Here is a 15,671-nt window from a genome sequence, read left to right on the forward strand (position 1 = left end):
TCCCAAGATGGAAATGAGATTGTTTTTCATCTTTGAAACCTTTTCCACAAGGAAGATTCATCATCCACCCTTACCCCTGGATAATCTTTAGACTAGAGGGTGTTAATGAAATTATTATAAGAAAGTAGAAAAAAAGTGAAAATTTTGAGACAAATTGGACCAGGAAGGGAAAAAGTTTCATAAGTAAAATCACTACAACTATGTAAACATCTGAAAAGTGGCAGGGACAACTTGCTCATTATCAGGAATTAATGGCCTACCGGGTACTCAGAAGTATATTTTCATTGGACTGTAATAAAAAATAAAAAAATACCCTTATCCATCTGATTTTGTTCAAACTTTCACATTTCTCAGATTTAAAACCGCTTTTCATTTGAGTTGATTCCCATGTAACTATATAGGAGCAAACCACTGCTTTAACACACAAGAATACAGAAATATTCAAAATGTCAGGCCTTCACAATCAAAATTTATTGCAAACCTTTTAATAAACATCAAAATCATAATTCTATTCACATAAAACATCCATTCTGCTCAGTAGTATTAGACAACCATAATCATCCTACATATTCAAATTATAGAGAATAAGCAATTTTAACAGAAGACATGTATAATGGTTAACCAATTGATTTATGGTATGCTGATTCAATACTGTTATAAATGCATGGATGTATACAAGATAATTTCCAATTTTTTTTTACTCCACATTAAAGGCCAATTACACTTTCACAGATTCATACCCTCATTTAAACTTTTTTATACCGAGGGATTGGACTTACTTTTCATTTTAAGAATGAAATAAGGAAGTGTGCAAAAATTTACATTCGATTACAATCTCTTACGGGGTGTTGCAGGAAACATGCAATTGATTGCATGACAGTTTTAGGTCCTAAAATCAATTGAAAAATTATGCATTTCATAGTAAAAATTTGTGATTGATTGATGATCTGATTCTTGTATCAGAAAGGGTAAATTGATTTGCTTAGTTAAAATTGATCAAATCACTTGTAAATTTGCTATTGATTGCAAATATTTCCTTGCAACACCCCTTTACTGTTACACCGAAGAGTTGACAAATGTAAAGGGGCCTATTCAGGCTTAACATATTGAGGAAGTTTGATCCTCTGGTTGTTATTAACGTAGGAAGTTCCCCAAAAGGTTTTTATACTCAGACTGTTTTACCAAGGGAATGCTTCATGGAATAAATAGTGAGCAATTTTCACAGATTGCTTGTAGGAAGCTCTTGAGATCCTTAATTTGTCAGTGAATATTACTGAAAAGATGTTTCTTAAAACATTTTAAATTGTCTACTGAAACCAAGTGTAGAAAGCCTATAAAGAGTAGCAGAATTCAGTTGTCAACGAATTGTCTAGCATGCAGTTAGCAGACAAAGGAGTTGTGAGTCAGCTTAAATTTTAGTGCCCAAGGTAGAATTTATATCATCAAAAAATCAGAAATCTGATGAAAAATGAAAAGATTGTTAAAAAAGGGAGTCTTATGGATAAACTGCTTTCTCCACATTAGAGCCAGAACTTGACAAAATGTTCATTTTCAATTGCAGAGCATATGTAAAAAGTTTTTAAGATATAACATAAGATTAGCCATTAGAAATTATTCTTTTAATATCTGTTAGGTGTACAAAGGATTGAAATACCTTAAAATTTGACAATAATTACTCAAATATCAGATAATAAAATTTTTATTAATTTTCTGAAAAGTACAATCACATTCATTAACAAAGTGTACATCTGTGAAATTTACTATCCCTATAATAATGTATAACTCGTTTGTTGTTCACCACACTGCTCATAACCCAGCAGCTAAATAAACATTTCCTCATAAATATATGAATGCTCAATTTCAATTTCACAATAACAATTTCGGGATACATTTATTTTCCTAAAATTTACATCTTTAATGCTATCAAATTGAATTCAACTTTGCTCTGCTAAATCATCCAAATTTATATTTACTGTCATTAGTTGATTCTTCACCTGTAATTTAAAGAAGACAATACACATGTACTGCTATTCGAATATCATTAGTGACATAATACATATTAATTTCCCTCCTTTCTTCACTTAATACCAGGTGTTACAGATGAATCGATGTATGATCCTCTAACACAAGCTAAAACTGGAGGGAGTATTTTTGTGAAAAACTGACAATAAGTGACAATCTATCTGACATTTTCAGACTGTTCTAGAGGAAGAAGAAAGTTGTTAGTGCAAGCTTAATATTTGTCTCGCGTATCAAGATTTTTTTTTTTTTATGTCATGAGTGAGCTTAATGAATATTGAAGAGAATAGAAATTCATTTGAAGAATGTAGTACAGAGTACTTCTTGCACATCATGTAAATGGCATATTGAATATTACACTATGCCTAGTTGCCGACTTAATTAATGGCAAGCAACATTTGGTCCCAATTTTGAAAGGAAATCCAACATTGTTCATCGAGTGTGACAGCAGTTTTAAGTAAAAATTAAACAAAAATACCAAATCTGCATTACGATGTCTCAGTATTTTAACATATCCAATTTAGTTATCTCCCTTTATGTGTCATTCATGTCTATGCGAGACAGGAAACAATCACCTCGCTATTACATTTCTATTACATAATCAAATGAAAGGACACTCACTCACTCTATATGAGGTGGAAAGAAAAACAAAAACTTGAATAATGATGAACATCTTGCAAACAGTTCAAACAAAATAACACATAACAGAAATAGAAAAAATGATAAAAGATATGTGATAATGATGACAACTTTAATCAGCTTCAAACATACATCAATACCAATTAACGGGACTAGATGCATCACCAAAATACAATAGAGATTAGAAAGATTATCTTGGTGGACATATTCAATATATTCTAGTCAAATATTCTTTCAATACATTACAACTGAAGCAATACTTTTGATAGCCTAGTGGATGTTCCACAAAGATAAATTCAAGTTAAACAAAAAATCACACCGAGGTGCACTTTTGCATATGTAATAGCAGGCTGCAACTCCTCATGACAGTACGGAAACAATGATAAAACCTCCATCGCAAAGGGCCAAGATTGACCCCTCCCCCCGTTCCTTCAGTTACTAGGTACTAGTAATTAGTTGTCCATCACAGAATATGAATATTAGATACGTCTATTTTCTGCACATTTAAGTTCATGAATAATGCCAAAGTTTGAAATTTTGCATAAATATTGGTCACATATTTGATTCTATAATGCACATTAAGTTCAAATAATGTTAGAGATCCCATTTTGTTAAATATATTGCCCATACACATAGTGTGAGAGAAAAGAGGATAATCAACCAAGGATTAAATCCCAAAATATTAAAAAATTCTTGATGCTGAACCCCGACAACAAAAAGTTTAATTTTGAAATCAAATTCAAATTAATGTAAGTAAAACCTTACTATACACACATTTTATATCAGTCTACATCTGAAAGAATACAAAACATTTAAGATTATGGCAAATACATCACTTACAATCAAATTATTATTTTCATTTACTCTTGTAAAAACCTTACACACATCACTCATCAAAACAATACTCTCAAAGACAATCATATATTGATTAAAATTGGTTTCAACAATCTTTATCAAATAATGTAATTATTACATAATGATTTCCACTGTGCCAAAATATACACTCTTACATACACATCCAAACATATTCAAAATACCAATACCAGTGTCGTATGATATGCACAAACATGGATATATAATATATCTATAGGTATTTTAAAGTGGGTCCGTTTCTAGAAACTGTTTAAAGTGTAACCTCTTGGTGGTCACAGAGGATCATGTGCAAAACAATGAACACGATTCATCGAGACACCCATGAACTCTGACCTTTTCAAGAAACGGCTGCCCTCAAGGATTTTGGTTTAATATGGAAGACTTGGGTGTACTCACACAATATTTATTGCTCTTACAATGGCAAGGAGCATTATATATCTCCCCTACATCAATAAACTAAAACTCAGAAATAAGAGGACACTACCAACAAAAAAGTACACTGTATATCATATATTTCACAAATAACATGGATTTTGCTATGAAGTGAGATAGAAGTCTACACAAAACTTATTGGAATACAAAGCTAGTGTATCACATTCTTGACAAAGCATTCAATTTCAGTAAGAGAAATTTTACCTCCTAATTTTACCAACTTTCAAATAAAAATTGATAGAGAACAAACAGAGAGATATTCCACATATGCATTGATATTGGTTTAAATTGAAATGCTATAATGAATACAGAATCATGAGTTATCCATCACCACTACATGTGAATTAAACTATTATTCAACATGGATTAGCAAGACAAGAAAGAACGCTTACTAACTCCTTATCAATCAATGAACTTTTTAAATATAAATCTTGACTTGCTTTCTCAGAATACTAGACTCATTGATCGGAATGGAGGTCGAAAAATCGGTATAATTCCGCCAAAATCGGAATGGTTGGCAGGTATGCAGTAGTGGGAGAGGTGGTGCTTAGAATATTCAACTACTATGCCAGCTAGAATGAAAATGACTACCTAAAATACATTGATGTTATATCGTAAATTGAAGTTCCCATATTACAATATGAAGTTCCTATGAAGTCAGGTTATTAACATAAAAAAAGTTAAAAGATTGAAATGTTGTTCAACATTGGATATTTTATTTAACTGCCAGGAGACATGATGGGTTGTTGTTTAGGAACTTCATAGTTTTTGTTTATTTTGTCATTTGTACTTTATGAATGGCTTTATATTGCAGCCTCCACTGGCTGGTTTGTTTCTAGCATTAATGCTTACTTGTGAAATTGGGTATTAGAAAACTTGAATCGTACACAATAAGGTTGACATAAGAAGTCACTCTTAATCCAATAAACCAAAATGATTTCATCCTACACAACAGGGGACAAGAATTTGAAAATAAACAATTTACAGCAGAATTAATTGACAAAAATATTAAAGCACCATAATATAACCAAACTGAATTGACCATATACAAAACCAATACACAAGTCTGTTTCACTTTTATTTTTAAGTAAACATATTCAAATGTTAATGATAAGTTGATTGTGATCAACTGAATTAATTAAATATTAAATGGTTTCTGTTACAATGTGACACTGCTAAAACAAATTAACTTCAAAATAATGATGTACAAGGCTTAACCAAACTAAAAAATCAACCAATAAGATTTATCAACTGTTGTTCTGATTAAAACAACTAATCAAAATAAAAGTGCATGTTCAAAGATAGGGCATACAATAAGAATCTATTTGTTGTTGAAGTATCAATGATGAAAACAAAAATCAAATAAATATGCTGATGGGAAGTGTTTTTTAAAATCAGAATTACACTGATTAATTTTTTGTTAAAAATCTAACCCTGATTGGTGTGTAATTGCAAATTGACCACCATACAATGCATGTATAAACCTCTAAAAGTAAAATTTATATCTTGCATCTTAAGTTCTGCACACCTTCTCAACAAAAAAGTAACCTTCCACAAATATAACACGTACCTGGGGGGCATTTCATGAAATGACTTGTCGGACGTTTTGTCCGACAAGTCCCATTTTATCCGACAGTTACCATAGGAACAGTGCCTCTCAGCCAATCAAAATCATGGAAAGGTGTCAGATCTGACAACTTGTCGGATGTAAATATTGATGAAACGCTCCCCTGAAAAATAATGTAATCAAGTGCAGTGAAATTTGTCAAAACATAATTGACAATCATTTTGTATAAACCACTTAGCAAAAACTTGGCCTCATCAGGCATAAAACAAAATTTTAATTTATGTGCAAGAAAATGTAATTCTACATCATTCAAACCTTAATGAGGAATCTGAGGATAACAAAATTCATCACATATAAATTCAACATATCTGTAAAATACAGGTTTGTCTACATATATGTATACTCTGATATAAACTATGACTATCTAGGAGTATCATAGACTCTAGGATCCCTCGTATTGTTATCTTGCCACTTCCTGAGGAGCAGGTGATGCGTCTGCTGGCTGGGACTCTGGGGGCGGGCTGGCGGGATCTTCCACTTTCTCGGTGGGGTTGGTCACTGTGACTTCTTCTTTGTTCTCAGGCTGCGCTTCTGTGACAGTTGCTTTCTGAATACCTCTGATGCTGTGGGCAATAAAGTAAGAAATTGTATTATTATTTTCTTTGAAATACAAATTGATACATCGCAAACATGAATGAATGATAATGGATGTAGAATAAACTAAGAAATTTTATTTGACTTTCTGACTTGTTTTGCATGAAGCTTTAAACAAATAATGTGTGAATTCATATCAATAAGTAGTTTGAAATAAAAAATACTGAGTGAGTCTCTGGCAAGTATTTGCTTGAAACCATTAATTTGTTGCATCAGGGAGACTGGGTGGTCCCTTCAAAAAAGCTTGTGGGAATTACAGAGTTCAGCAGACAATGCATCCAAAAATCATGACTGTACGTTTCACATATTTTTCTTGGAACATAACTTAATCTATCCAATCACTTAAATAGGTAATAGACCAAATGGTCAGACAAAAAAATGGTCATTAGACCAACTGCTATTAGTCGAAGTGACTCAAGACCAGTGAAGGTACTATCACCAGCTGGGAAGAATGATAGAACAACTATTATCTGCTGGGATAAGTGATATACAACTATTAACTGCTGGGATGAGCGTTAGTACAACTATTACCTAAATTACCTGCTGGGATGAGTGATAGTACAACTATTACCTGACTGGAATAAGGAATATTCCATTGATCATATTGAGGGTTTCAAGCACACTGCTCATGGATGGATGACTGATAGGAATAGGACGTAGTGCTGCCTTAGGACCACCTCGTTTGATCTCATTCATCTGAAACGAAAAAGTAAGGATTCAATTACTTAAACTATTTTAGATAATTCATTTTAAGAATATGTACTCAGAATATTAGATCTTATTAATCTTATGAGTACATATGACAATCGACTTTCTATGTATGTTTTTCGATTTAAACCTTGAGGGTTAAGGATTAATAAAAAAAGACATATTCCGGATAACTAATTAAAAGATTGAGTTTGCAGTGACATAGCAACACATCTGATTTATTGGATAATATGCTCTGTTCTAATTTTGAAAGCCCCCCCCCCCCATCCACCCCAGTAATGGCCATCACACCTTGCAATTTTTTCTAAACAAATAGAAGTACACTTACTGTTTTTTGAAGAGTAACGGCTTGTTGTGTGAGGTAACTCAGACATTCTGAACTCTCCTTTGTCTTCTCATGATTATCACCAAACTAGAGGAGATCAAAAGAAATGAGGAGGTAAAGATTCAGGCCTGTATTCTGAACTCTGGTTTAAATTAAACTCTGGTATTAAGTTGTGGTCTGTGGACACCCAATTGTGACACAAATATCTCACAGTAAATGTTTTTTTATCACATTTTGTGATGAATTCATTCACTTTTTTTCTTCAAACAACAACTCAAGTATTTTTCTACACAAATCAAGCATTGGAAAAAAAAAACAGTAAAGATTTAAAAAAAATATTAAAAAATTGTAGGTATTTTCAGTATACAGATGATACATAGATGTGAGTGCATCGGTAGGTTTTGTGAGCATAAGGGAACTATGGAACTGTTATGCGCTTTGTTGGTCTAGACTAGTTTCCATAGTTACCGCATGCTCACTAGTCCTACCAATGCACAAACAAACCTGTGTATCATTTTGTTATATAGAATGGTGGAATATTTTGGCTAAAAATCAATTTTTTACAACCATGCATAAGTAATTACCGACGCATGGCGTGCCATGCATCTGGTAAATTTGTTATGCATAAGTAATTACTGGATGCATGGCTGGTCATGCATCCAGTAATTACTTATGCATGATACCTATTCTATAATTCCCCATAGAGCTCAGAATTATGGCCATTGAGATTCAAGTATAGAAGAACTAATTTCCAAGTTTCCTCAAAATGTTACCCCCCTTCCCCCACCCCCTGGGATTCTCTAAAAGAGTTTCAAAAGGTGGAATTCTCCAGAAGGCTCCCTGTAAAGGTTCCCCCTAATCTTGTGCAATAAATGATTTCAACAAATAATTCTAACCTGTTCGCGATAGATAGTGTATGCATCCTTCTCATTTCGTAATGCTGAGCGGAAATCACCACAGCACGAATGCGTTCTTGCAACAAGGTGGTATCTGTTAGGGCAAAATTGAAATGAGGAAATATATCTCAAACACTATTAAAATCAATAAGGATGCTAACAGAATCTTTGGAATTCAGATGTATGAATTAAATTGGTGTACTAAGACCTGAAATGTCTTGGCGGAAAATTTGTTTCTTAAGTATATTGCAAATAAGAACATCTCACAGACAGAATTTCAAACCTAATATCTTCATGCAAGAATTTTTTTTTATCTATGTTTTTGGCATAATATCTGTCTTCTATTAAATTGAAAATAAAAGAGGAAAGTTATTTGCTCCTAACTGAAAATATTCCAAACAGAATTGGTAAAACTCAGTTATTAAGCATGAAAATGTATTAGCTTTAAAGCAAAGTAAAAACATTATCTTAAATAAACGGAGAAACCCTAATGAAATAAGTTTCTTACCTGTGTGCTGCCTTTAGACTCTTAGCTCCAAAGTACTTGATGTTTGTCTCCAATGCCTTCTCTAGAAACTTGAGAGCCAGCTCAAACTGATTAACACCATGAAGAACTAGACCAATATTACTCTGCAAAAATATTCATTAAAAATAAGAAATATGTAACGTATGTAGATAACTGACAAGGAAAAGCAGTGTTGGGACCAAAGACAAATAAACGCATGAAAGGAAAGGCTGTTCCTTCAGCTCTGTGCAGTTGTTGTTGTACGTGCAACACACTGACTGGGGTTACCAATCATCAAGCAGTATTCCTTTCTATCCAACCAAATCTAAATAAATATGTTAAAAGAATTTATGTATACACATGGCAATGAGATACAGAAGTTCTCAAAATACATTTAGAAATTTGAAATTTACATCTTGAAAATTTAATTTCACAGCAGAATGTGCCATTGAATGATTCACAGGGGAAAAAACCAGATAATTGCAAGACAAAAGACATTCTTTTCTTGTTAAGAGCATACCACATTATTATCTATCACTCCCATCCACTTCCAAATGATTTGTATTTATATATCATTACAGTCTTTACAGCACACAAGCACATTTCAATATTAGATTTGTGTTTGTTTTAAAAATTCTTTGGTTTGATAAGAGTATATTCTGATTAAACTCACATCGAAGAGAGCCATTTCAGGATGATCCTCGCCGTGGATAAGAAGCGTTAGATAACGAGCCCTGTACATCAGCTTGAGGGCGCTCACTGCCTGGCCCGCTGCAAACCTGTAGAGGGCCAGATGCATCTGTACAGAAAAGAAAACATGCCTCATGGTTTGAATTTTTACAATCAAATTCAAGGGACTGTTTTTATAAACAGCAAATTATCTCATCCTACAGGGTTCAATGTAAAAGAAGAGTACCTGTATATTACTCCACAGTGGCTGTTCGCATAAAAAATACATGTCTTGGTAACCATAATAGACTGAACAGAACAGTTTTTATACAATTACTGTGTAAATGATAAGATATGATTTAAGAAATGGAGACCTAGAATGGATTCAATGTGACAGGGGGGCATTTCAGAAAGCTATTAGTAAATTATGCAAATTTTTATATACAAATAGTGACCGTTTCTTGTGCTACATGCATACCACAAATGTTCCTTGCAATTCTCATGAAATTTTGATAAACAATATTTACATTCTAATGCTTGTTATTTCAACAAGAAATTTTGAATTTTTAAATTGAGCACTAATCTTGCGCAAGAAAAGGCCATAAGACATGTGAAAAACTGTACATAACTTAGTTTTATGAAACCCAACCCAATCCCTTAGGCAGTGAACATGGAGAAAAGAAAAACATGACAATAACTCACATATTCTGTGATGGTGTTTGGATGATCAAGACCGTTACACCTCTCGCTCATCATGACTGCCTTGTGTTGCATCTCAATGGCTTCACTCTGCTCACCCATCAGGTAGTGTAGTCTGGCCAAGGTTCGCATGCAGGCTGCAATCTCTGGGTGCATAGGTCCATATACATTGTTGAAGAGGTTCAGAGCTTCGCTGATCAGCTCAAAGCCTTCACGGAAGCAGCCTGGTGAGAAAAGGAATCAAGAATGCAAATTGAGCCTTGTTGAGACATGACACAATGCTAAATCTCATAAAATGTAGGACATGAATATTCAGATTGCTCACTTACCAGTATATCAATACGTATTTATAAGAAAATCGAGAACCTATATTCAATCTTTACTGAAACTTCATGTGTTCTTGACAAGGTTCCATAACATTTGCTCTGGCGTCAATTGCTCCATTATAAATTCCACACTGTTCAAATGACCAACTTCAACCCTGGACTAAACTCTATACCCTACCGTAAACCCAACATAAAACCCTATTGCAACCCTACATCTTACACAAAACAAAGACCTAAGCAAATGTCGCAGGAGCACATGTCATGTCACCCTTTACACGGCCATTTTTCCAGCAACCTACCTTGCTGTATCTTGGTCTGTCCACTCTGGAAGAAGTGATAGGCGTCCGATGCGGTAGGATTGATGTGTTTGACCTTTGGGAACATGTTTAGGATGTCATTCTCATTGAAGGGCGGCTTGTTTTTGGAGTCCAGTTCGTAATCTCTCAAGAGTAGCTGGACACCAAGCTTGGAGCAGAACTCCCTGAGAAGGGTCATCTTCTGAAGGTTGTAACGCTCTGTGACGGAGTCTATGCTTTCACTGTAGGATAAAACAAGAGATGCTGTGGTTCAATTGACAATTCCTTGGATCCCAAACCATAGGGTTCAAACCCCATTGCAGCACCACAATCCACTAGTAATTTATTAACCCACGGAGGTTGTGTCTAAATTTATATAGTTTCTCTTAATCCTGGTAATTAGCAATTACATATGGAATATCATAGGCAAGGCTCGACATCACCTCGGGCAACCATTAATGAAAAAATATTAAGTTATGGTGGCCCGAATCGGGCAACCAATAATTTTCAGAATAGCGCAATTTTTCTCCCCATTTTGCACGCATTTATCAACTTTCTACAATTCAAATTGCAAGCCAGTTCGTCGTGCGCCCTTTTTGTTGATCTACACACAAACACACACACAAAGTTGACCTACCGCTATAGCATTAAGTAGCTTTTATCCAGCCGGCTGCGCCGGCCGGCTGGCGTGAGCTTTGCATGCTTGAAGCAGCTGTGCGTTAGCTGCTTACTCAGACTCAGGGAGCTGCGATACGAAATGTTGCTGCTAAGAAATCTTCCACAGAACTATGAAAATCCAAGTCAAAGTCACATTTTACACCAATGAAATGCCCTTCTACAGACCTTTTTGCTAAAATCTGGTGTATCCTGATTATTTGCAAGCATTAAAAAGAGGAATCATGACCTTTCTTTTGACTCAAAAAGACCGATTTCCAAATGAAAATGATATACATAAAAACACATAGGTGAGTACATCACAGTCCCACATGTGCATTTGTATGTTTTTACTTGGTTTCTTTCGAAGCTGTGTCTTTCCGGTCTTTTCTAGCCAAAAATAAACAGACAGTTACTTTCTTTCTTGTTTATAAATGATTTCTTAAACAACTCTTGAGAAAGAAAACACTTTGGGAAGGCATTTCATTAATATGAAATGTGAATTTTTCCAACATTTTGGCAAATTTAGGGAAGGAATTTTCTCACACTTTTTTTTGCTGTTTTATTTTCTTTCATTTTTTTTTACAGTGGTTAAACCATTTATACCCATTTATTCATTTTTAATGTTTTTCTTTATATTTTTCGGGCCACCAAACTTTAATATCGGGCCACCAAAAAAAATTATTCAAAGATTTTGGTGGCCCGAACGGGCCACCACCAAAAAAAGTTAATGTGGAGCCTTGTCATAGGAAAGAGGAGAATCAAGACCATTTCCAGTGCATGTTGTGGTGCAGTCATTTAACAAATGTTGATTTAACTTCAAGCTTATTATTACACACAATGAATTGGCAATGTAACAGACACAAGAAGATTACTGTGTGTACAAACATTCAATATTAAACTAGTTGATAGGAAAATACACTGTATTCAATATCAGAACATTGAAAACAATTGCTAGGCCATCTTAAAAACACATCTTAGATGTAATTGTACCAATTGCCAATGCAACAGAAATAACTAGATCACTGTGCAAATACCCTCTGTATAAGACTAGTTGATAGCAGGTAATCAATATCAGAGGGATAACCATCTTGAAAACCAATCTTAGATGTAACTTGTTTTCATGACCTCAAATCAACCATAATATACCACAGCTACTTTGAACCAACTCAAGACACAATACTAAAAAGAGTGTTCATGGATTTCCATATAATCTTAATATATATACCTACCAAAAAGATAATAGATGTAATTTCCGCTTCTCTTTAAAAAATCAATATTATACCACAACATTTACAAAGAATAAAAATAATCTCAGTGTACTTCCAAGCATTCCTGGATTTTCAATAAAGATCAAATTAATATCCAATATTCAAACTAAAATTCATAATATATTTCAAAATATTTGTGAAAGGGTATATGTATCAAGACTACCTTACTGCACATAGCCTCATGACAGTGTATTCACTGTAGGCAAGAGCTACATGGAGTTTGATTACCCTTCAAAAGAAATAAGTATCCTGCTTACCATTTAACCTTATAATGGAAGTATTCCTTGCATTCAACCTTGATACTGCTCCACAGGTCTGAGGGGGTGAGACTACTCCATGATGTGTTTTCTATTTCATAAAGAAAACACATAAATGATTAATGAAAAACGAGTAGGAACTTACACACAAATAAAGAAAATCAAAATTAACTATTGGTTAGCATATGTATCCACTTCCAAAATCTTCCAAAGGACAACTTCACTACATCAAACTGTTTATTATATGAAAGTTACCAATTTTTTAATAATTTATTTTTTAGACCAAATATACTATGTCGTGTTCATGGCTTTGAAATTATGCATATTTTCCATACCCCCATCTTTTCAGATATTAAAAAAACTAAATTTTTTAGGGATAAACCATTAAAATTAATTAGATAAAAAGAAAATTCAATACCTTGTTTTTCTTGGAAATGACTTTGAACTATCTGTATAATCTATATTGCTGTGATAGTACATACCTTGTCCAAGTGAAAGAACATATCGTATCCTCTTCTTATTCTTCTTCTTCTTGTGATGACCATTACTCAACTACAGTCAACAAAATGAAAAGTGATAAGGAATGGTCTTGATTAAACATGTTTTGGGGTCTTAAAGGTCCTATGACACAAAAACCATCTTATTTTGGATATATATCTATTCTTGGGTAGTTTTACTTGAAAAATACGAATTTGCCATCGGTGACTGTGTATGACGAACCGGTGTTTTGGGTATTTCATGGGACGAACTTCAACAGGAACGCCCACTAAAATTTTCGAAAAAGTTGGTCGATCGACCTGTCAATCATTGTGACGTCATCAAAAGAAAGATTTCTCAGCTATGCAGCCGGACCCCCTAGTTATTGCACATGTTTCTCGTGTAGTTGCTGTTTCGACCGAGCTCATCCTTAACGGATTTTTAAAGATATTTATGAGGTTTTGATCATGGCTGCAGCATCGTCATAAGCTGCGTCTGATATTCTTCAGACTTTGAAGATTCAGGTTCTGAATATTATTCCAGCAATTCAATTTATTTACTTTGAATTCACACGTGCAACCACAATAGGCACTTCACGCTCCAAACGTCAGCAACACTCAACAGATTCTTCCCCTGACGAAAACCAAATTGGGCTGAATTTTTTGTGGGCGTGGCGAATTTGGCTCAATTTTCAATATAAAACTGCCTTTGAACCTAATGTGGGATGTTTTTCGGGTAAAATTTTGATGGAATCATTATTAGTAACCACTAAGCTAATGAATAAACCAGCATCTTTGCTGTATTTCATAGGACCTGGATATACATGGATTATTGGTTGGGTACAAGAGAGGTGAGGTGGAGGAAAAAAAGGAACCCAAAGGTATGTGTATATAGACGGTAAATCAATCTTAAAAATAGTATATCATAAGTCCTGAAAAAGTTCATGAACCATGCAGATGAATAAAAATAATAAAGGCTAGAAGAATTATACTATAAAATCTTTAACAATGACTTTGTGATTCAATACACATTGTTATTGACTAGATGTGAAATGGAAGAATATTTTAACATTGAATACTGGAAGAGGGAAATATTACCTACAACCTGGGAATGAACTACATAAACAGGAAAGAAAATGCCCCATAAGAGGTTCAGTTTCTTACCTCATCATCTCCTTTCGGTGGAAGTGGGTTTGGTAGGGATGACAAGAAACAATTGAGGAAATGACTGATGGCAGCAGATAGGCTCGTCATCGGGATGCCTTGCATGAATGCTTTGAAAACATGCTTCACTGACCGACATATCAACTCAGTGATAATAATACGCTGTGAAGGAATGTGAAGTATTATCCATCTTTATTCAATAATAAAAAGTTATATAAATTGTTGGTTTAACTGTAAATTTTTGGCTTAACACTTTCAGCCCTACTACTAAATAAAAGTATTCTGTTTCAGCTTGTCTCTCATTACAAAATACAAATGAATAACATTAACATAACATTGGCCTGCCTGTTGAATAAACTTGTGATTACACCTAACTACTTAAAATCAAACACAAACCATTGACTGTCACTTTAGATTCATAGAATATCACATTGTGATTTATTTTCCTGAATTATGATTAAATGTACACATTATGTAACAGATTCAAGGGTCACGCTAAACTTGAGATTGATATAATTTCCCATCTTTTAACTACACAATTTAAGACCAACCTCAGTTTAAAGTTGATCTGAATATATTGCAACACTGTGTAAGACGGCCCCCTGTATATTACCTGCCCAAAGCATATGGATTTCGTTATACTCACATAGAGGTAGGAGAGGTTTTCACAGGTGACTACCTTCTCTGCTAAAACACCCATGTAGCGAATGTTGATGCCTCTGCAAGTTAAATCATAGAAAATCTAATGGTAGAGTATTCATCATATTGAAGCCTGTCTTTAGCTTTCATAAATCCCCCTAAATGCATCTATCAATATTCTAATCCATTACTAGATAATATGAATGTATATGCCCTAAAACAGTTAATCTGTGAAGGATATGAAATAAAATAAGTTTTCCAGATAAATTTGGTGAATTTACAAGGTCACTTTTTGGAGCCGATCTTGCCCTAAAATGACCAGGGTCATAACAAGGCATTCTTTTTTATTTATTTATTTGAAATCCATAAATCAGATTTATTATCGATGGTTACTTCCATAAAAACTTTGATTTTGATGAGCTATTGAGTGATGTTTTCATAATCACATCATCCACTAAACACAGGAGTAATGCCAAAAATTTGTTCACAAATTATTATTACCTCCTATTAAAGCCTCTTTATTTACCACATCATCCTGGTTTTGTATTTCATTCTCCTTTGTAATGAGAAATAGGACTTTACTAGAGTAATGAAGTAATTTC

General features: G+C 33.9%; 1 protein-coding gene across 2 annotated transcripts in view; it reads right to left on the reverse strand.

The window, feature by feature from the left end:
• Positions 1-449: 449 nt before the first annotated feature.
• Positions 450-15,671, reverse strand: part of LOC129284112 (clustered mitochondria protein homolog) — a 52,427-nt gene continuing 37,205 nt past the window's right edge. For both annotated transcript variants that reach the window (XM_064111387.1, XM_064111383.1), the window contains 12 exons: positions 15,077-15,149; positions 14,431-14,592; positions 13,273-13,342; positions 12,791-12,881; positions 10,612-10,850; positions 9,990-10,210; positions 9,292-9,417; positions 8,622-8,743; positions 8,114-8,207; positions 7,221-7,304; positions 6,756-6,880; positions 450-6,153 (listed from right to left, as the gene is read on the reverse strand). In XM_064111387.1, coding sequence (XP_063967457.1) covers positions 5,991-6,153; positions 6,756-6,880; positions 7,221-7,304; positions 8,114-8,207; positions 8,622-8,743; positions 9,292-9,417; positions 9,990-10,210; positions 10,612-10,850; positions 12,791-12,881; positions 13,273-13,342; positions 14,431-14,592; positions 15,077-15,149 — 1,570 coding nt within the window. In that variant the 3' untranslated portion in view covers positions 450-5,990. The remainder of the gene's footprint in view (positions 6,154-6,755; positions 6,881-7,220; positions 7,305-8,113; positions 8,208-8,621; positions 8,744-9,291; positions 9,418-9,989; positions 10,211-10,611; positions 10,851-12,790; positions 12,882-13,272; positions 13,343-14,430; positions 14,593-15,076; positions 15,150-15,671) is intronic.

The sequence above is a fragment of the Lytechinus pictus genome, chromosome 2 (genome assembly GCF_037042905.1).
Source record: "Lytechinus pictus isolate F3 Inbred chromosome 2, Lp3.0, whole genome shotgun sequence".
NCBI lineage: Eukaryota > Metazoa > Echinodermata > Echinoidea > Temnopleuroida > Toxopneustidae > Lytechinus > Lytechinus pictus.